Source organism: Haplochromis burtoni, unplaced genomic scaffold, assembly GCF_018398535.1.
Source record: "Haplochromis burtoni strain Fernald_Lab_line unplaced genomic scaffold, NCSU_Asbu1 Contig_17, whole genome shotgun sequence".
Taxonomy (NCBI): domain Eukaryota; kingdom Metazoa; phylum Chordata; class Actinopteri; order Cichliformes; family Cichlidae; genus Haplochromis; species Haplochromis burtoni.
Genome location: NW_024582378.1, coordinates 1,277,823 through 1,301,055, shown reverse-complemented (window position 1 = coordinate 1,301,055; position 23,233 = coordinate 1,277,823). Strand labels below are relative to the sequence as shown.

The window sequence follows — 23,233 nt, the reverse complement described above, 5'->3', positions numbered from 1 at the left end:
TCATTAGAGTTGTTTTTCTTTGACCATTGTACTCTTAACATAATTAGTTTCCGCTCTAAATATTTTAGTACCTTGACCTGGGCAACAAAGAGATGCTAATAAAAAAGCCCTTGGGACACATTGGTTGAACTGATAAATATGCAGCGGTGTTCATGTTTGTTGCGATAGTTACTCTGCAATCTGGTCATAAAATCATCCTGTTTATACTTTGTTGCTAGACGATGTTCCTGTTAAGGGCTGGAGAAACATGCACCTGCTGCAGGGTCAGATCGGTGCTGAGAATTCAACGTTCATAACCATCACCATCAATCAGTCATAGCCAGCAAATTACTCATGTCCCCCCCAAATAACCACAGCGACTTTGAAAACACAAACAATCACCACTATGTGGAACTAGCGGCAAATAAAAAGTTTCATGAAAACTTGCCTCAACTTCTTTTATGGTGTCCTGTTCCTGAACTTCTGCCAGTGCACTTTTGCACCACTTGCAGTATTCTGCATTATGATGCATGCTGGATCTCTTCCATTGTGTCGAAATGGGAGCTATTTAGCCTTAGCATAATTTTGGGTAAGAAAGCAAAGCTGCAGCAATGGGGCAGGTTGCCCCAAAGCTGAGGTCGTTATCACAGATGTGACGGTTCGACCCTTTAAAGATGAAAAAAAAAATGCTTCTGCTTTCACTCTTGACCTAATGTGACGGCTTCGGGCTTGGACACTGCAGTCTCTGCTAGTGGCATGTGCTGTTTGGTCTCTGGGTCATAGCAGGAGACCCAACTCTCATCACCGGTAATGATCCTCGACATGAAGGTTGTGTCAGTTTGACACAGAAGTTGATGTTTGCTTTCAGCACAAGTTTGATGTCCATGGTGAAATCACGCAATCACGTGAGTGGTGAGAACAGGACCTCTACAGAGTTGTCTAAACACGGCTGGAAGAGGAGCTGGAAGCCTCTCTGTGCTGCCTGAGGGGGAGACCTTCAAGGGGAGAGGAGCTAAACTTAAGCTACTTAAGAATCTGCGACGATCAGTTGGACTTCTCCTTTTGCTCTGATAGACCCACCTGTTTTCAGTTTGCATAGTTTCTATCATCGGTTCTGAAAGTGTGTTATATTTCTATCTGGACCAGAAGGGTCATCACTCTCACTCTTTGATATGAAAAAAAAGCCTATCTACAAGATACTCTCCTTTTTCAAGGTGACCATATTGGATCCTGACATCTGGAAATAGTAAATGTTGCCTGCTAATAATTGTTTTTTAGGTTTAGGCTAAAACCTAAAAAACAAGCAATCCTTGATAGACTAATTGGAAGCACTCTAAATTCCACTGATGTGAAAACGTTTTAAATTGATCAAGCCTGACTGGTCTCATTGTGCAATTTGTTACAGATCATTTTCTTCATTTTAGTTTGAAAACACAAGCAGGGAAGTATTTTTAGCGATGGCCATGAAATTCCACAACAACTAAAATAGTAAAATGACAAGAATGCTTCCTTTTAGTATTTACATGATGGCTGCGCTTAGCAACTGCAACTGAAAGCCATTACAATAAACAATTCGACCAAGTGAGGAGAGAGTAGAGGTGGCAAATTCTTCCATGCAGCCTGGTTTGGATTGCACATTTTACAGGGCAAAGCCATATAGGCAGAAATCTATTTCTGCAATGCAGCGAAACACATCTGGGTGCAAGATGCATGCTAATCCCAAATATCAAGGAGCCCAGAGATATTAAGCGAACCTTATGTTGCAACAGATGTGAAGCACACAAAGTCATAACTGCAGCTCAAGTATATTTAATGGAGCTTTAGATGCAGAACTGTTGTAATTATGCAAATATATAACAGATAACCAAGAGCTGTTATTAGAAGCACAAAGCCTCAGGAGTTGTCAGTGTAGAGCTCCTTCTTATGTCTTAAAATATTTTTAAAAGCATATTTTCTGTATTGTAAGAGAAAACATTAGCTAACGTTGTACTGGTGGAACAGCTTAACATTTGAAAAAGGGTTGATGGCCTTCGCTCCTATGAATATGCAAACATCCTCAGAAAAAAGCTTTGAGCAATTCTTAGACATTTACTGCTCCACGCAGTCTGCTGTATTATGCGCCATGAACAAATACGGTTTCATTACTGGCAAAATAGCGGATTTCAATACGCTAAACAACTCCGCCAAAACCACAAGAGAGTTAAGTACAAAGGCAGGTGTAGCTGGATGTTCTCAGCACTGCTTCCTGGTCAACTGTCGGCTGGCTGACTCTTGCCTCTTTGTCTTGTCAAACATCTATTTTTAGCTTTAACGCTTAATAACTGCCGGTAGCTCATCTTCAAAAGGGAACATAAGGAGTCATGAAGATGAAGTAGCTGACACTTTGATGATCGCGTCTCCAGAACGAGAGAGTAATGGAGTATCACTTGGACTGGTCGGCTCTGAACAATCAGTAAGTCGCTGCAGACGGTGTAGGTGTTGATTGGATGTATGTGCAATGGCAAGCTGTCTGTGTGCAGAATGCTCTGCACACATTGTATACTGAAACTAGACCTGCTGAAGAATGACTGTGTGCTGATTAAAAGGAAAAATAATATTAAAAAAATATAAAATATTAAAAATTAAGTCAGGTTTGCAAGGAAGTAGAAAGTGAATGGCTATTAGACTTTTCAGAAATACGTAAAAATCTTGTACTGTACGGTTACTTGCTACTGTTAAATGACTAATCTCGCAAAAAAATTGCTAGAAAAACACAGGAAATGTACAGTAATGTAACATTTTATATAAACAAAACTGAATACTGTAACTGTTTGCATTCCAAAGTGTAGATTATTCTATTCTACACATTCTCTTCCTGTTTAAATAAATCACTGCAGTCCCGTAAAATACTGGTGACTGTAACAGCCGATATTTTAGTGTTATTTAACAGTAACAAAGTGAAACATCTGTTTTGTGTGCCAGTACTTAGAAATAGGTATCAAGTATTTACAAAAATATCTAGAGTATAATGTATTTCTCATTTGCAATATAACAGACTGGCTCTTATTTACCAAAGCTGTGTTTCTTTCCACTGTATTTAGAGTTTAGTTGTAGTAGAAATGAGTCCCTGTTATTCAGAGCCTTACATAAGCATGTTGCAGCACTAACACATTGTCAGAGTTATATTCCACAAGGGTACTGAGCTTTTAAAGAAACCAACCAGTGTATTATTCTGCTTCTGTGGAAGTCACACAATGGCTAATGTAATAGTCCACACAGAATTTGGCTCATAATATCAGACCTAGTGATGGTTTTACTAGAAAAATATTTTGTGACCACATAATATGTGTTATATTTCAAAGGCTTAAGGCAGAAACCTTCACTAACAGCTTAACTATAAATTACTTAATTGATCAGCATTTGAAATTAAATAATATTGAGTAAAATAAAATGAATATGAATTTTAAAAAATTACATCCATATGAATTTGTCATTACTCACCATGGCCAGAGGGATGATGGCCTGAATGTCCCGCTGCACTACCGTCAGTTCTGTCACGACTTTCTCTGAATCAGGTGGCGGGTTTTGTCCCTTATAATCAATGTTCCAGTTGATCCTTCTGGTTACCGAGAGGCTGGTGAAGTTCTCCATCTCAAAGTCCAGCTGCATCACCTCGACATTGCCCACAACATCCCTGCCAGACCGCAAGGAGACAGCCATCAAACAGAGCCCAGCGTAAATGTCAAACACTACTCATAGCAACATATTCATTCAAACGCAGGAGAGTGTACATAAGCAGACATTCTGGCAGCATATTCGTTTTCAGTGATGAAATTGTTGACTAGATAGTGCTTAATTATTAAAAATGTCATTTAGTGTGTGGTTGACACACTGCTTTTAATTTATTTTTAACGCTGTCCCCGAGTTACCCTTGAGTTGAAACGAAGAAATAATGCATTCATTAAGACTTCAGCGTGAGAAACACTGCAGCCAAGAGCTTTAGAGCTGAATAGATACTTCTCAGATGGCGCAGTTTCAGTATTTGTTCTTCACTCAAAGCGATTCTACATTTACATATCTGTAAGTAGAACTTTTTGTAGACCTTCAATAGAACACCATATATATAAGTTCTGCATATAATCATATACATAAGCAGGTGATCACCTCCAAAATAAGGCCGTAACTTTTTCTCTCTTGAATAGAAAGGAACTGTTTGAAGATTGATCACAGTTTTGTTGTTGGATCAGTGAGTCAATGGCCACAAAGCTGCCCTGGACAAGACCTCTGATTAAAATCTTGGCTCTAGGATTTGGTTTTTGCTCTAGTCAAATCAATGTCGCGCATTCAGCAGAGCTCAGGAGTTGTCAGCCATAGTCGATGATGACAACTCCCTATTGCAACTTTTCATTCAGTCGGCGGGATCATAAACAGCTCCTTCACTGTCTTCATCAGATTTCCTGACAGATACAAGGTAGATAACAATGCTATTGAATCTTAAAGGTCATAGGAGCAGACTGAAACATGAGTTTAGATTGGGTCATTATTCCACCCCGTTCTGCTCATGCAAACCAGCAGAATGCTAATATTGCTGGCTCACTCTACCGTCTGTTTAGGGATATCCAGATATCAGGTTTTTATTTTTACTTGGCAAGTAAATTACAATGTAAATTGTAGTATTTATAACAGCAATAATCTGACAAAATGATATAAAAATGTATATTTTCAAATGTAGCAAACATTTACTAGGAATATACCGATTACAGCAAAAAACACATGTAGAAAAGCAGTCATATAAAATAATCAGGATACACTTTTAGAACAGAGAGAGAGAGAGATACTTTTATATGTTTTTATATCAAAACATCAAGTACAAGTATCCAAAAACTTCAATTCAATTTCATTTATACAGCGCCAAATCACAGTAACAGTCGCCTCAAGGTGCTTTATATTGTAAGGTAGATCCTACAATAATAGATAGAGAAAAACCCAACAATCATATGACCCTCTATGAGCAAGCACTTTGGCGACAGTGGGAAAGAAAAACTCCTTTTTAACAGGAAGAAACCACTGGCAGAACCAGGCTCAGGTAGGGGGCGGGGCCACCTGCTGCGACCGGTTCAAACTGATCTTCAGCTCACAGTGTTTCAGCTGGTGTTCTGGATCCACCCAGTTTCTGACTGGCACTTATTTTTCAGTATTTAACTGCATCTCCTTTTAATTTTCTCCCTTTCTCAACCAGCACTACTTTGGCCGCCTTGCAGAGAGAAAGGGAGGATGTTGCATGTTGTTGCTGTTGTGTGAATTTGTGTTTTTATGCTAATTGTTTTGTTTTTCTTACTAACTTTAAGTTTAGATTTAAGAAACACGCACTCAGTCACAAATTTCTTTGGTTTCTTGGAAAATTAAAGCACTTTCTAACGGTAACATTTCAGACACGACAGCAGTATTTCTCGAGGTCTCGCACTGGAACTTAACACATATCCCAGCCATCAGCAGACAGCGTGCTGAAATTTTCTCATTTTAACTAATGATATGGTTACATTTTGAAAAATAAGGAACTATCTTAAAGGCAGGGAACAAAATAATTGGCATGTACTGTAATTACAGTGCACAGTTAAAGAAAAAACCTGATATTAGATGTTTTTAAATGTTCCTATATCCTTTACTTATATATGAGTGTCAAAGGGGGCATTATTGAGAAATAATAGTTTTCTAATGGTTTTCCTACTCACTTTATTAAGTTATCATATACAACGACTTATTCAGGGATTGACTTTAAATGAAACAGAGAGAAGGGTCTTGTCAATAACCAATCACTGCTCCCTAATCTTGCCAGCTTTCTCCTTCTATCCAAAGGTCTCAGTGTTGAGTCTGTGCAAGGAGATTGCAAATTCTGTTCTGCCTCTCACTTTGGAATAGACGTCATTAAATGGGCTGCAGATTTGCTTCTAACCGATCAATCGCTATTGGTAGGTAACCTGATTGTTCTCATGGCCATGCACACAAACTATCTGAGCACCATCACCCTTTGTGCCTCCATCTACCAGAAACTTTTGCTTATCTTTTTACTATCACAACCACGTCAACGATTCAAGACCCACAGCGGCCTTCTTATTATGAAAATTCTACATGTTGGGCTTGTAATCCTCAGGTTCAACAAGCCTAACATTAAACAATCTCGCTGGTGGTGAAGAGGCAAATTAATTCTCTTTCCAGCTGCTGCGAGAATCATCCCACCCAAGCCTCACCTTTAGCGAAAACTGAAACAGTAGCTATCTGTCCTTCACAAAAAGCAGAAAGCCATCCCAGCATTCAAGCTGAGAGGCTTTTAATGAAAGCTGGATCAAACTCCATGTACAACCGTCCGCCCACAAAAGGTTCCTCTCAGGAACACCGAGATGAGATCTCAGCCTATTTGTCTCGACATCACTCAGTGAAAACAAACACCTCCGTCTGTCTGTGACACACTCAAACTGTCATCAATACAGCCCACTAGAGTGAGTGCGGGTACAGCCGCTCAATACTATGTTGCCTGCCACCATGCTGGAGGGAAGGAAAATGGTGTTCACAATACAGTGGTTTAGGTTAGAGGGCATACTTCTTTTTTATGAGAGTGAACTGCAAAATATGAAACTGTAGCTGAGAGCTGCAGAAGAAAAGCTCGGATTTTTTGACTCAAAGGAGCTGTAGATTCACTTGACATTATGACATTAGTTTTTAGATCTGAATCCACAGAGCAGATCTGAGGAATTATGGCACTGCTATCTGTTACCACATGGCTTAACATGGCCTCTCTGCCTCCTTACATTGCTGTTATCTGCATCGTGACTCCACAGAACAACTCCAGAGTATGAAATTAATGTTTCACTTTAGAGTTTTGTCTTGCCAGTTAATGCCACTTCATTTTCTGCTTGGCTGTATTACAGACAGAAAAATAATCTTAAAAGCAAAGAAATGCACAGTCAGCTCAGTCAAATCACAGCCAAGGTCTGGTTCAAATCCACGGGCCACCTGGGGTGTTTCTGTGTGGAGTTTGCAGGTTCTCCCTGTGCCTGCATGGCTTCTCTCCGGGTCCTCTGGATTCTTCCCACAGTCCAAGCACATGCACGTTAGGTTAACTGCTGATTTGAAATTGCCCATAGGTGTGAATGTTGTCTGTCTCTATGTGTTGGCCCTGTGATAGACTGTGGACCTGTCCAGGTGTTTACCCTGCTTCTCACCCGGTGGCACCTGAATGACCCTGAATTAGATAAGTGGAAGAAAATCAATGAACAGGTATCAGCTCTAGTGTGTTTTGGTACACATTTTCTACAACAATCGGCTTCATCCGATGAATGTCCCCGTGTGCGTTAGCTACTTTTCCTGCACGACAGACCCACTCATGTGACTTTTTCTCCCGTTTACAATTTTCCGATGGTTCACTTTGAAATGTCAGTGCTGTCACTGTCCTGCATTGATGCCCTGATTTCCCATTGCTGTAACCCGTCCACCACAACAACATACACCTAATTATATTAGCCCTAATTAATTCTCCTGCTGAACTAAATCAAACCAGACTCGTCCAACTCACTGTGTATGTGTAGTGTACCTCATTAGATAACACTTTTTAACAATTTTAATTGGGATCCAAATCAGTGTGTGTGTTTTTCACCAAATGAGGCCATTCTGTGGAGGAACCTAGCATTTACATTTTAGGAGACAAACTCCAGCTGTAGACGATCACAAATACCTGCGAATCATAGTTAAACTTTAATTTGAGTCTTAAATTTTAAAACGTTTTATTATTACATTTATTCTGGCTGACTCTATATAGAAACAAAACGACATGTCCACACATCTCCCATATTCATTATTATATTACAACATGGTCTAAATGGTTTAAACCTGTTACAGTTTTTATAAAAAAAAGAACTTTAAAAGGTTTTCAATAAATAACCATCGTCATTTTTTTATTTTACAGGCGCGGAGATTACTCCGTTTTTTGCTAAACATACTGCCTTATTTCTGATATTATAGACAATACATACAACATTTAAATGCCCTTTATAGATATGGTTGTATTAATCAGTTATCAGTTCTGTGGGCACCGAGATGATTTTGTCCTCCTGTTGCCATCGTTGGTATGTTGTTGTTGTTTTTTTAAATATGTGTAATGTTGTATGTTAATATGATAAATCCATTTTTTTATTTTGCTTTTATTATCCAGCCAGGAAATACTGATGAGTTACAGGTCTGTTACTAATGTACAGTGTGCCCATTAAAAACAGACAAATAAATACATACATAAAAGGAAAAATGAGAAACTAATAGTAATAATAGTTACACTAATAATTAAGCTAGTTGTTTTTCTAGTTTTTAAACCAGCATCTATACAAAACAAAAGCTAAAGGCATAAAAAAATATTAATGTGGTATTATGTTATATGTTATAAGTGCTTAATTCATCATTTATATATCATTCCTCCTCCTTAGTGTCATTTATAAATACAGGTATGTTTATCCATCTGTTAATGTTACACCATGTACAGCTACCGCTGCCGCTACATCATCTTAACAGTAATCACAAAAACATTGTCATAATAATATCTGTATTATTAATAGAATACTAAGGAGGAGTAATGCTGTATAAATGATGACTTAAGCACTTACTAATGACTTAATGATGCTTAATGGTGTAAAATTATTATAAAGTGCTACCAAATTATTTAAGACATACATTTTGTGATTTGTAGCCTCGTCCGGGATATTAAGTACCACAACCATGTGACTGGTTTTCGGGAAGTGGACTTACAGTCCAACAATGCAGCTGTACAAAAAGCAGACTGATGAAAAAGTCAAACTAGATAGTGTCGGAGCTTCCACACAGCGACTCCTTGAAGATGTAAACCATTTGAAAAGGAAGCCCGGATGGACTTTTTGGATCCATGGACACCTCCCCTTCTTAACGCTATCATGCAATTATTCACGATGACTCACTTGAGCTAATGATGGAGTCACAAAACTCAACACAAAGGCATTTTTAAATATTAGTGGGCGGTGAAATCTTAAATGTGTGATTTCACACCAAAGGGCTAAATGAAGGGAGAAACCATGGCTCAAGAAAGTCTGGCCTTGTCTCCATTAACTTAATGATGTTCTGTGTGTATAGCACAAAGTATATATTTTAAAAGCTGCAGCTCGGGGCTTTTTCAGAGCTCAGGGGGATTTTCGTTCTTTGATCAAAGGTCTGTTTGAACTGATTAACAGGGAGTGTTCATTGGATCAAAGCGCTGCAAGGCAGGGTTACAAAAGCAGGAGAACAAAAACGATGAACAAAGAGTTGAAAATGGTTCATGCTTAAGTCAATGGCACTACAGCCCTTAAGTATGACTTTTTGAACATTTAAAAGAAAGTCAAAGTTTGCTTAAAATTTAAAACAACACTTCAACATGTGCTGTTTGACTAGAATGACAGGTTTCGGGTGGAAAAACGTGCCTTCGACAAGCTATGACACGCTTGTGTAATCCAGTTTCTTTATTTCTATTAAAGGACTTTTTAAAAAGCCCTAATGCTCACGTACACCAACAAACAGCTAAAGTTTGGGGCCTTAAAAACTTCTAAAACTGAGTTGAGTTGCTTTTCAGCTGCTGCTTTTCCCCACATCTCAGGAAAAAGCACTTTTCTGGATCATAAAACATGCCAACAAAGTAAACCGTGCATTGTGTTCATTGAAAGAGTCTTACTTGAGTGTGGAAACAGTTTGTGTACACAGGCCAACAGAGGACGCCTTTTGTGCTAAGAAACACATTTTCTCTCCTTTGCAGAGTCAAAAACGGGCAAACATCAGTGACGATGAAGCAGCTTTGCAAAACACTGTACTCGCCTGTCCTCCTGAAGCCTTTGTTAAGAGTCAATATTGGCATTTAAAAATGTTCTCAGAGTCTTTTCCCTGCTTCTCTTGTTTAACCCTGAATTATTAAACTGAACTAAGAAACATCTTATTAAATGACAGAGGCATTGCCACAGTGTTTTCAAGAACATTATTCATTTGAAACCCACTGACCGCGATCAATAATGCATCGGTTCATGTGGCGTTATCAACGAGCTGCTGTTAGAACGGGACCGTTCCAGATGGAGGGTTACAGACAAAGAAATATGTTGACTAATTCCAGCGCCGGCTGAAGTGCGAGCTGATGAGGACAGCTAAAGAATAATAAAGAGCGGAGAGTGATGAAGAGATCAACAACGCGCCCTGAAGGGAAAACATTGTCACCCCATTTCCTCAGATTCAGGTAATTTTGAGTAAACAAAACCAGATGTTCAAACCGAATTGGTGCTCAGATGTGTTCGCCAATGAGATGCAAAATGATGCTGCTGTGTGTATGCTTGTGTTTTTAGCAGAGTGCGTGTTTGTGCATGTGTCTGACTGAGACTGGTGACTTGCTTAGTGGTAACCAAAAAAACAAAACAAAACATATGAACGAGAACAATTATTGAACTTAGAAAACAGAATAGATTTCTCCCTATTACCACATTTAATTGGGTGATTAGGGAAAGAACTGTCTTGAGTATTCATGTATTTTTGGGCTCATTACTGTAAAGTCTTTGAGTCTTAGGCTTCTGCACATAGAGTCTTGCTTAAAATGTAAGAAATTTTCACCTACTTTCATTATTTAGCTCAAAGAAGTAAAAAGAGGAAGGAGCAGACTTCCTTTAGTCATAACAGAATAGAATAAAAAAAGATTGCTTAAAGAAATGTGGGCGTGATAAGTCATTCCCAAAAGACGCCATTAAAATACATGTAACCAGGTTGTATGGCAACATTTGTCAGTTTGTTTTTGTCAGAATGAAAGAAGTAATGCCAATTTAGTTGTATTTTTGCAACTAAACATGTAATACATCCATTTACTTTAGAGTAGTCAATACTAAATTAAATGAGAAAATGCTGTTTTCTGTCTCACTAATAGACATCTTTTACTAGTTTGGGTTAGTTGACCCAAGTTCAGCACAGCTGCAAATTAAGACATAATTTAGACCACTGTAATAATGGTTATTAGACCTCATTCACTTTCTTGATCACTTGTTGTAGGGAGGTATGGTGAATCTCTGCTTTCACAGGTTACAAGTGGTCCAACCTATGGCACTATGATGGGCACAGGAGTTGACAACCACTTGCAATCACTAGATTAGGCTCCGGTTAGACAGACATAGAGACCAGTCACATTTACTTACTTCTTCAGAGAGTGTGTTCCATGCCACCTATTGGTAACTGCAGCAACCAGCCAAGGAGAGTTTTGGTGCAGCATCTTCTGCTTATTTGAATCAAATTCACGCAAATGACTATCAGTAACCTCCAGTAGCTATTCCCCAGCTGGTTGCAGAATACATACTTTTCCCTAGTGACTGGCGATTACCTGTGGGTCAATGACTGGTCCATCTAAGCCTCTGTCACTGTGGCCTAACACGCATGTCTTTGGACTGCTGGAGGAAACAAGAGCATAAAGAGAAAGCTAACTCTGACCCAGGGGAAACATGCCAACTCCAGCAGACAGACAGGCTGATTATCAGGGCTGAATCTCAAATCTTTGTCCTCCTAGATTAAGAGCAATCACTGTCAAAATGCTATTTCTGTCTCAAGATAGAACGACTTGTGTATTCAAATTTCCTGAATTTCTGTATGAGTCATGCTGCCCAGTAGTAACATAAAAGAAAAAAAAAGCCAAAGCGGCTTTGCCACATTTGTGAAAATGGCAAACAAGCCAACAGTTTGATATATACACACATATATATATATACATATATGTGTATATATATACATATACATATATACACATATACACACACATATACACACATATATATACATATATGTGTGTATATGTGTGTGTATATTGTATATATGTATATATATATATATGTATATATAGTATATATATATATATATAACTATAATACAGTATATATATATATATATATACATACAGTGTATATATAATATATATACACATATATGTGTATATATACACGTATATATACACGTATATATGTATATATACACGTATATATACATATAGTGTATATATACACGTATATATACAATATAGTATATATACACGTATATACAAGTATATATACACGTATATATACATATATGTATATATATACACGTATATATACACATATACACGTATATATACATATATGTATATATATACACGTATATATAGTATATACTACGTATATACGTATATATACATATATACGTATATATTATACACGTATATGTTATATATATGTATATATATACATATAAATATATACGTGTATATATATGTATATATGTACATGTGTATATGTGTATATAGTGTATATATATATGTGTGTATATGTGTATATATGTATATGTGTGTATATGTGTATATATGTATATATACACATATATGTATATATACACATATATGTACACATATATGTATATATATACATATATATAATATATGTATATGTATATATGTATATATATGTATATATATACATATATGTATATATATACATATATGTATATATTGTATATATATAACATATATGTATATATATACGTATATATATACACATATATGTATATATATATATATATACATATATGTATATATATACAATATATACACATATAGTATATATATACAATATATACACATATAGTATATATACACATATATACTATATGTATATATATACACATATATACACATATATGTATATATATGTATATATACATATAGTATATATATCACCGAATGACAGCAATATCAGGAAGAAGGAACACGAGAAGCTGGAGAAATACCAAGGGCTCAGAGAAGAGCTCGAGAGGATGTGGAGGGTGAAGGTAACGGTGGTCCCCGTGGTAATCGGAGCACTAGGTGCGGTGACTCCCAAGCTAGGCGAGTGGCTCCAGCAGATCCCGGGAATAACATCGGAGATCTCTGTCCAGAAGAGCGCAGTCCTGGGAACAGCTAAGATACTGCGCAGGACCCTCAAGCTCCCAGGCCTCTGGTAGAGGACCCGAGCTTGAAGGATAAACCGCCCGCAGGGGCGTGCTGGGTGTTTATAAATGATATATATATATATATATACATATATGTATATATATACATATATGTATATATATCATATATGTATATATGTATATACAACATATATGTATATATATACATATATGTATATATATACAAGAGAGAGAGAGAGAGAGAGAGAGAGAGAGAGAAGAGAGAGAGAGAGAGATAGATAGATAGATAGATACTGGCTTTGATTAACTTGAGAGTTATTTTTGTTTACTCTTATTTTTTTTTAACTCTTCGATCATTTTTAAAGACATGTATTCTTATATCTATGAAATGACTTTGGGAATACAAATAATTTGCCAGTGTCACAAAGTACATAATTAATAAAGCATATCAGTAATTTTGAGTTCAATTTAGTGTTCGAACTGTCTGGAAATACCATCGTAAAAAAAATCACAACCCCAAATATAAGCAATGTGAATGAATTTCACAACAGTTTTCAGCATGGCGTGGGCGCCTTTTATATAAAACGGATTTCAAGCTCATGTTCAATCGATTTTATGGGAATGAGGCATGAGTCCCCGACTCCACTGCTTGACTTTAGAGGCTCATTGTTTGCTGGTTTTGCTCTAGGTGGCCACTCAATTGACTTGGTTTTTGAGAAAATGCAGTGTGACACACTGTTTTTCTGTCCATGCTTGACCCCCAACTGGACATTTCCCACATGGTGACAGGGTAGCAAAGACTACATGACACGGGTCACTAAATATAGCAAGGACGGCTGTCGCTAAGGAGGCGCTAAGAAATAAACAGGAGAGAAATGGTGGACCTCTTTCTCAGGTGAGGTTATTCTGTTTTCTTCCTTGCTGCTCTTTTCCTCCTCCCAACCATCAGGACTCCGCAGGGATGCCAATATATAGACCAGCAGTTGCTAACGTCTCTAGCCAAGCTCCCAGTCCTTCAGGTCTTAATAAATTGAACACATCACATAACGTGATTTATAGTTGCTAATTTTTAGTTGCTTTCCCTCAGTGGATCAAGCTTGCAGGCTGGGAGAACTGCACTCTTGTAAAGACCCATAATGGATGTTCACTGTGTTATTGTGGAAGCACCTGTTTACAGGGTGTGTGCACCCAACGTTAATAGCAATTAAACATATTTGTGCATTTGCTCAGATTTTTTGCTTTTATTTTTTACCAATAAAACAATAATGAGGCAAATAGATTTTTAGGTTTATTTTAAAGCATTTCTCCTGGACAGTTTTTAAAGATTACTCTGTAAAAACCCAGAATCTCTACTGCCAAATGCATTCCATTAGAACCATAACACCAAAGAAATGATGACCTTCCTTCCTTTCATTTTCCTTTCATCGGGCTAAGAAGGATATTCTAGATCTTCTCCTCAGCAACATTTTCCTAGAGCCTCTCCTGCGGAATCCTGAGACACTCCCAGGGAGGATGATATAATCCCTTCAGTGTATTCTGGGTCTACCCTGGAATCTCCTCCCAGCTCTGCTGGGCGTGCCCGAAACCTCCTGGAAAAGGCACCTATGCGGGATCCTAATCACATGTCCAAACCGCCTCAGCTAGTGCCTTTTGGTACACTGTCTTCACTGTGTATATCATCCACATCTTATTTCTAAGGCTGAGCCCGGCTATCCAACAGATACATTTCAATTACCACCCAGAGCTCATGATGACTCATGATGGGGGGATTTTCAGTCCATTTCAAAGGACTGAAAAATTCGCCAATGTAACTGCTTTTGATGTTGCTCTTCTAATTATCTGTTATTGCATATGATTCGGATCTTTGGTCACTTGCCTGTAACAAATTTCAGTTGTATTATTTTCCTCTTATTTTGTTATATATTTGGTCTGGATCAGAGTCAATGATGGATGCACGGAGAGCCGGGTGGGTTGCTGGGTTTGGAGAGAAGTGGGGGGGAGCTAATCTGAACGAGTAAAAGGTGAAATCTGGAGCAGGGCACCCAGGCCTGAGGAGCAGAGCTGATGAGGCAGAGAGCTGCAGATTGGGGAGGAACAGCATGGATGCTGAATGAGGTCTGGTGTTAGAGGAGGTGGATGACATCATAAACTCTCACTGTTCTACTTTCACAATGATAGATCTATTAAAACGTGCTTGTTATTTTGTTGTAGCCTCCTGTGGTTTAAAATGCAGCCACCGACTGGTTCAGTCTGGCTCACTGCAAGCTCTCCGTTTTTAATACTTCCTTTGTATTAGCGTAACTAATAGGCCTGCCACACCTTATGTAAAATTCATTTTTAGCTTTTTCATAATGTTCTTCATCTGCAATAATTGAATTATTCAGATGTGTTAGTTATTATATTGTTTGCTGTACCCGTTATTAGTGGATGCTAAAATAAGTTTTACCTTTCTGAACTGTAACGAAATCATTTGTAAAAATAATAAAAGCCCTAAAACTTAATCTTACATATTTCTAACAACTTAATTTCTTTAAGAAATGATTTCTTCTCTGGCTTTGCTTCTGTTCTTGCAGGGCGGGGTCAGAATGACCCCCCCCAGCAGTTTTGTAATGTTTGGGGCTCTGGTGTTAAAACATTAATCTAATTGAAACCTCTTAATTTCAGCTCAGTTCTCTTCTCCCTACCAGCCTGATCTAGTGCAATCCCTGCATTACTGCTGGCCTGTACGCACCAATCCACCTGACAACCTGACGTTCCATTTTATCATCGCTTATGAACAAAATCCTGTTGAGCTTTTTAATTATAGCATTTCATTGACTGGAGTATCAAATTTCAGCTTAATTACTTATTACCTCTGTTGTACTGAGACAGAGGAACACACCGCGCAGGCACTAAAACAAACCAGCAAACCCTCTTTGCAGGGCCTCATTTCATACTGTAGTTTGAATTGTTTTCGGTAAATCGGACCTTTAAGTGCGTGGAAGAAAAGTTATCGGAGCATCCCGTACACGGTTCACCTCCATTTACCGGTCAAATCAATTAGGCTGTTCCTAAACGCATGCTAACGAATGCATTAAGCTGTATGCAGTTTAGACTGCATTAAGCTTGCAAATCTCTTTGCAGCTCTACTTTATTTACCAAGTTGCATTTACCATAGAATCTGGCCACACAGAGTCCATTACTATCCCGTCAGACACCACAGGACCACGACTGGGTGGTGTTTTTACTCTTTTGAGAAGCCTGAGGTGTAATTACTGCTCTCAGACAAGATCTAATCTCAAAGGTATTTTAATGCCAGCAGTCACAATCATCTACCTCATCTCTCCACGTAAACTAAATTGACGGCAGATGTAGTGAGACTAAGCAGATAATATCTTCATTCATTTAACTTTGGCCTATAAGGCAGAGGGTGCTTTAGTCACTGGGACAATGGTGTGTTTTATCTTCTGTCTGAGCATATGCTTTTAGAAGCTGCCTTTCATCAGGTAACTATGACTGATTAGTCAAAGGAAAATAGATCTTTTGTCCATAGTTAAGGAAGACAAATACCACCGTCTCTGTGTAGCTGGAGCAGGAGCAGAAATCAACAGCTGCAGCGGCAGTAGTTGGTTAGACAGACCCAGTGTGTTTAGGCCCAGGGCTGTTGACTTACCCCTGCTTGACTGCTTTGTTCTTGTTCACATCGATGGTGGTGATGGAATGCTTGGCGCCAGACTGCACCTCCCATTCAACCTTCCACTGGGGGCTCTTCGAGTTGGTTTGGAGCAGGTTTACCCCCTTTTTAGCTTTGACCCTGCAGGAAATGGCGAGAGAGAAAAAATAATAGAGGTGGTCAATTTTATTAAGGGGGATGATTTATGTGCAAGGTCAGAGGTGGATACCCTCTCTGTGCTACAGGCCTCCTCCCTGGATTGCGTCATGGCAAAAGCAATTCCACAGATGAATCAATAACAAAGATGAATGAAGATGACAGTGCAGTGATACATGAGAGCAGAAAGGTAGGAGCACTTCAGGTCAGAGTGCTCACTTACACTCTCTGCAAAATCAGATCTATAAAGCTTTTTACTGAACCCACTGGATATTCATTTCGAATTAACACCTGAAAGCCACAAGCTTCGGTTCACCTGCTTTTTGAGAAAGTTCATACACACCATTGAGCTTTTACTGAACTGCATTTTACATTAAAACAAAATAAGCCACCTTTAAAATTCCTAAAAACTGTTGATTGAGTCTCATGTGCAATCTCCCTTCCTTAGCCCTTAGCTCTTCAGGGAGAACACACTTTATAGATAGGTCAAGGTTACCAGCACGAGTCCTTGAGATGATTATTTATTTATTTATTTTGGCTTGTTTGTTGCTCCAGGACACTGCAACAAGGAAGAATGTTTGAACCTGGAAACCAAACATACTCCCTGCTGCCTCTTAATATTTCAGGTATTCACATTAAAAAGGCCAGACCCTAAAGTGTACTGAGTGGAGTGTTGTGAACACTGCAGTGTTTTACCGCCCCCGTTAGGCTTTAAAATGAATTCAGATATTTTTTAAGACTATTTATAATATTTACACGTACATGCACAACAGTTCACTTGATAAATATTGTAGAACTTTACATAGTTCTGTAAATAAAACCATTCTCTCCCCCATCTCCAAAACTATTCTACATAATAACCCAAGGGCCAAAGAAGTAATAACAGTAAATGTAATGCACATACTGTATGTGTGCATCTTCCAAACATCTACATCCGCAATCCTACTCATCCACACATACAGTCATGTACGCATGGCTGCACCAACCAATCTGCACGTGCATGCACTTCTATATACCTTCATAACGCTGCATTATCTGCAGAGATTTTATACACAGTGAACCAGATGTGCAGAGGCTATAGATGCATACAAAATAAGACAATGCAAATGCATAAAGCTGTAGCACGCTGCAGCTATACAAAAACATGCCCCAACATCTGCTCAAGGATTGTGCGTGCTTGCCGGAGCAACAACTAATACCAAAAGAAGAAAATAAGGGATGAGAGACGAAATAGTTAACGCAGTAAACACATAAATATCTACATAAATGGGTAGAACTCTTGAATTTTATGGTATAGTAAAGCTACAATAACATGCGACACAGTTGTTTCCCTTTTCTCCAGTAAAATGTTGTGATTTGAAGTATACATAAGTCCTGCAGTATTTAAATTTAGTTCATAAATATTTGAAGTAATATGATTTCCAGTTGCAGCAGCAGATTTATGCTTTGTTTAATGCTGAAAGATGATCTGCGATAAAATAAAAGTGAGTGGGTCTGTGCAGTCAGGATTGCTTTTAAATGACAACATGCTCTTTCAGGATGGTCCGCGACCCAGGAGTTAGAGCAGACTGCACACTAATTGGAAGGTATTTTGATGGTTTAATCCACAGCTCCCCTGCTCTGCATGTCTTTGGGCAACAACGGAAACACAAAATTGCTCCTGATGCAGCCATTGGTGTGTTTTTTTCCCCAAGATTTGATCCTTGTTTTGGTTTAACAGACAGCCTTTCTTTTTTTTTTTGTTGTAATGTTTCCATTTTGCTTGTCTCATGTGTTTCCTTGTTTTTCTCTCCCTCTGTTTTGCATGCTGTCCTGATTTCCTGTTCTTACTTACTTAAGTGGGACTCCTGTGGTTTCACTTCCTTTTTCGTCTCACCAAACTAAACCTAAAATTGTATAGCCTGCCTTCAATAGTGTCACCAGTGTCAAATCAGGCCTGTATATAAGACAGGACAAAATGCAGCTGTACATCTGCACTTAAAGGTTAAAGGTCACTCTATTGAGGATGCCAGTGTTCACATTTTGGACAGATGGTTTAAAAGAGACGTGAAAGAGGCCGTCTATGTCCACTGTGAACATCTTTGAGCAAAGGGGACGGCTTACGATACTAACTGTCTGCACCTACAATCCACTTTTGAGATCCCTTCCCAGGCTCCTCAACTCCCACTCACATCTTGCATCAGGTAACCTCAATAAATCACATTGGGTGGAGCAAGGTCTCACAGTGGTTTCACTCAAAACCACTGGTGATAATGACCCACGCTTTTTTCACACCTTAGCTCATGTGATGAAGCACATGTTTAATAATAGAGGGTCAACGAGTCTCTTAAGGTACAGCCCCCACTAGGGTTTAAATACCTGGGACTCTCCACTATTTGGCTTTAGAACTGAAGAAGCCTCTTGGATGAGCGAAACATCTTTACGAAACTTAAAGAAGTCACTTTGTTTCTAAGCTCCTAAGACCTTTTTCTAGTCATAGTTTACCCATCAGTTGTTGAGATCACCTGGTTTCTCGTGCTATTGGTAACCTTTTTGGGCGACATTTTTACATTTTCTAGCGAGTTGTTACAAAATATCACTGTCTGATAGCAGACACCTTTGAATTTACCGATATATTTCATTAAAGTGTTTACAGAGAGAATTTTTTAGTTGTTATTTCTTTTTAAAGAAGCTTTTGTCTTCCCAGTTATTGTGATTTCTGGTTATTTGACCACAGAGCCATGCCCCAAATGATGTAACATGGAAAAAATCCAGAGCTCATTCTTAGACAAATGCAGCCACTACAGATTATTGATCTGATGGTTTCATTTTCATGAAACACAAGACAGAAGTGAATTATTAATGCTTTTGGCTTTTGCTTCTGTGCTTTATGTCTTCTAGACTATTCATTACTATGTTAGTCTACTTTGAAAATGTGCCTGCATATGCTCGGAAAATACTTTGTATTCTGTGAAAAAGAATAAATAACGATGTAATATTATTATGTAGTTTTAGGAGGTTGTCACCAAGGTTATTATCGTTAACGAAAACTAACGAAATAACGAAAACTAGAAGTGAAAAAACATTTTCGTTAACGGAAATAAAATAAAAAAACAAAAAAGGAAAACTAACTAAAACTGTAATGAGTGTTCACAAAACTAACTAAAATTAACTGAATTTATAGCAAAAATGTGTTTAGTTTTCATTGATGTGTGCGTGTCATACAATAGTCAAGGGTGAAAATGAAGTTTAGTTTCCAGATTTTTTTCTTGCTGTCTCATTATGCCAGCAGGTGGCAGTACGTTAGTCGAGTCGTCTGTGTTGCTGCTCCGTCCACGCGCAGAATCATGTCAGGAAAAGTCGACGCCAGAGTCCAATTTGGGATTACTTTGAATATGACTGTGTTTTGGATAAAGCAAGTGTCTTGTAGTGGAAAGAGACAAATTATGAGGGACATTTTAGGGAATCACACCTAAATGCCGAAAGTCACAAGAAGGCAAAGTACCTTATAGGGCACACCAACCCTCCCAAAGAGTACGGCAGCAGGATGATCGAGCACACGTACATACGGTACTTGCCTAAAAAGTTCTTCACGAACATACGAACACCCTGCGCAAATAGCTATTGGCAATACTTATATGCCTTACAGTTCTCTGTTATATTTAAAGAATAGGTGGATGTGATCCTCCAGCTGCGAGACACGACGTCCGGTCGTAGAGTGGAATAGCAACATACCCAAGGATAAGCAGAAGAGAATGACTGATATGATGAAACTGGGATTTTGTTACACTTAATTATTGCAAACACAACTAAAACTATAACTGAAACTAATCAAAACTAAACTGAAACTAAGGATTTTCAAAAAAATAAAAACTAAACTAAACTAGCAAACAATTGGTAAAAACTAATTAAAACTGATATAAAATTGAAAATCTGAAGTCAAAACTAAATAAAAATAAAAACTAATGAAAATTGCAAAACTATTAAAACCCTGGTTGTCACTCTGCTTAGGACTATGTTACTGCCACTTGCTGCTCTCCTGTTAAAGTAAAATTCTGGTGATCTTTATGATTGTTCCCGTGTTTACAGAAACATACTGTTGTTTTTCTCTTCTCATCATGACATCACTCTGACAAACATCTCTTTCCGGACAGACTCCATGAAAGCATTACCCAAATCATATTTTTCTCCCAAGTGTCTCATTTCCATTTGAAAGTTTGAGGCCCCTGCAACATCTATCAGATCATTGCATCTATTTCTCTGACAGATAAAAATTCTGAAGTCCCACTGAGGTATTTCCATTTGCTTCACCAACCTGCGCTCATTGCATCGACCACTCATCCATGATTTGTGAAAGCAACTGACTTCCAGCTGAAGTTCCTCCCTCTTTAACCAGATTAGGCACACAGCCCATGCAGAAAATGTCTTTCTTCTTATAGTATTAAACTAATTACAGTGATTATCTTTTATCTTTAATGGTTTTAAATACATAAAAGTTATTTAAATGTTTGAACTAATTTCATTCAATCCAACTGTGGCCCAATCTCAAAGCCCTTAGACTCCCATGTCAAAATCTCCAACTTCAGAGCACAAAGAAACATGTTTGCAGACTTGTACAAACAGTTCTGTTCACTATATCCAGTTTCCCGCTCATGATGACTGTTGTTTGTTTTTTTAAAACTGTTTAAACTATATTGATGCTTCAAGTTATGGATGATTACGGGTTTTGACTGCTTTGACTAACGTGTCGGCACAGGCAGCCTTTGTCAGGAGCTATCTGCTAGGCATTCACTAAGGCCTTATTCACACACTTCCGACCTGTCAATGACCATCTGGCAACCACCAGTCACAAGGGAAAATGTGTATTCCCAGCGACAGGCGGGTCACTGGGGAAAAATGGAGATTACTGACCAGTCTGTGTAACTGGGACTTTAGCAATTATTTTTCCAGTGGCTGCCGTTAACCTCCAGGAAGCACTCACAACCATATGGGGAATACTCCCTTTTCCCTCAAGAACAGTGGTTCCCAGATGGTTAATGACCAGTCTCTCAGCTTGTATGACTGGGGCCTTATTGATCCCACATCATCCCCATGACTGGTGATGGACAAAATGACTTTTAATGTTACCCGGTTTGTGGTCACATGTCTACAAAGACCCATAATGGGGTTGTATTGAATACCCAATCCGGTCGTTAAGTGATGACGTGACGAATCCTACTTCCGGGCCTAAAGTAGTCTGCGTTTAATATGGCTTTTGTGTTGTTAACATGTTTAATGTTTTGTATTTTCTTCTATTTAATCTCAAAAAGCTCCTAAAACAGTCAGTGATCACTGTTGACCTCCCTCGGCTTTTATTACCGCTAATCATTTATTTAAGCTCAGTTTTTAAAACCTTAGGATGTAGCTACAGCCCAGCCCATGCAGCAGTATATGAATGACTAACCTCGTATTGTGGATGGATTATCTCAGTTGTTCTCCTGGCTGAAGTTTGGTCCTTTTACAACATCCTGCCATGCAATTACATTTGTTCCTGACCACTGAGAACACTCACGGTAACTTTTATCGAGTGGAAAAAAAGTTAGCTTGTTTATATTATGCTAACATAGCTGTGTCGCTAGCGGTCACGTAGCACATCATTAGCTACAGCTAGCCAAACTTCAGTAACCCTACAAATGTCACTGCTGTTTAGTTTTCTGTCTTCATTTATGCTGGAAGTGATAACAGAGCTGTACGTTTTAATTTGTTTCCAAAACCCCGCAGTCAGGACATGCTATATTGTATTTAGATAGAAGCTAGCGAGCTAACTTCCTGCTAACTTCTAACTCCGTTAAATGTCATAAATTCCGTTTTCATGGATGCCTGGATGTTAAACTCAATTGTTACACCTGGTAGAGCAGAACGCTGATCATTTTATTAAAGATGAAAAACTTTAGACAGTTTTTCAACTCTCAGTAATGCCATAGTGATCGTTTGATATATGGACCTGCAGCGGAGTTTAGGCCCAGACACGGCTAGTGACGTCAGACTTAACGACCGGATAGTGACTGTATTGTTGGCTAGCAAGCTGCAGTGGTTGCCAGCAGTTTGAGAAAGATACAAACTACTGCCACCACTCTGCAAACACTGCGTTTGTGATCTTACAAAACCCTTACAAAATCTTTCATACGACCATTTTCTGGTTCGCATTCTCTGTGGTTAAGTTTGGTTCGACCGAGGTACAAAAACGTAACAGGGTGAGGCTTTTTCCAGGACATCTGAATTTGCAACACTTTGCCTGAGATCACTCTTTTTTGTACAATCCAGGCTCTGCTTCAAACTACAGACTACATGTTCTTGTTTTTCACATGCTCGCCTCCACAGAAGCCAAGGTCAGGCATGGCTTTCTGCACTTCAGCAGGTCCGATCACTGATAACATCTAAGGGTGAAAGCTGGGAGAAAGCTAGTAAGTAGATCTTAAGTCAAGATTATATAAAGTATATATTTGAAAAATGTATCTTGAAAAA

The 23,233-nt window shown here is 38.4% G+C and overlaps 1 protein-coding gene across 2 annotated transcripts in view; it reads right to left on the bottom strand.

Moving 5' to 3' along the window:
• tmem132e (transmembrane protein 132E) overlaps nucleotides 1-23,233 on the bottom strand; it is a 410,466-nt gene that overhangs the window by 52,594 nt on the left and 334,639 nt on the right. For both annotated transcript variants that reach the window (XM_005916013.3, XM_005916012.3), the window contains exons 3-4: nucleotides 16,595-16,735; nucleotides 3,460-3,652 (exon numbers count right to left, since the gene is read on the bottom strand). In XM_005916013.3, coding sequence (XP_005916075.1) covers nucleotides 3,460-3,652; nucleotides 16,595-16,735 — 334 coding nt within the window. The remainder of the gene's footprint in view (nucleotides 1-3,459; nucleotides 3,653-16,594; nucleotides 16,736-23,233) is intronic.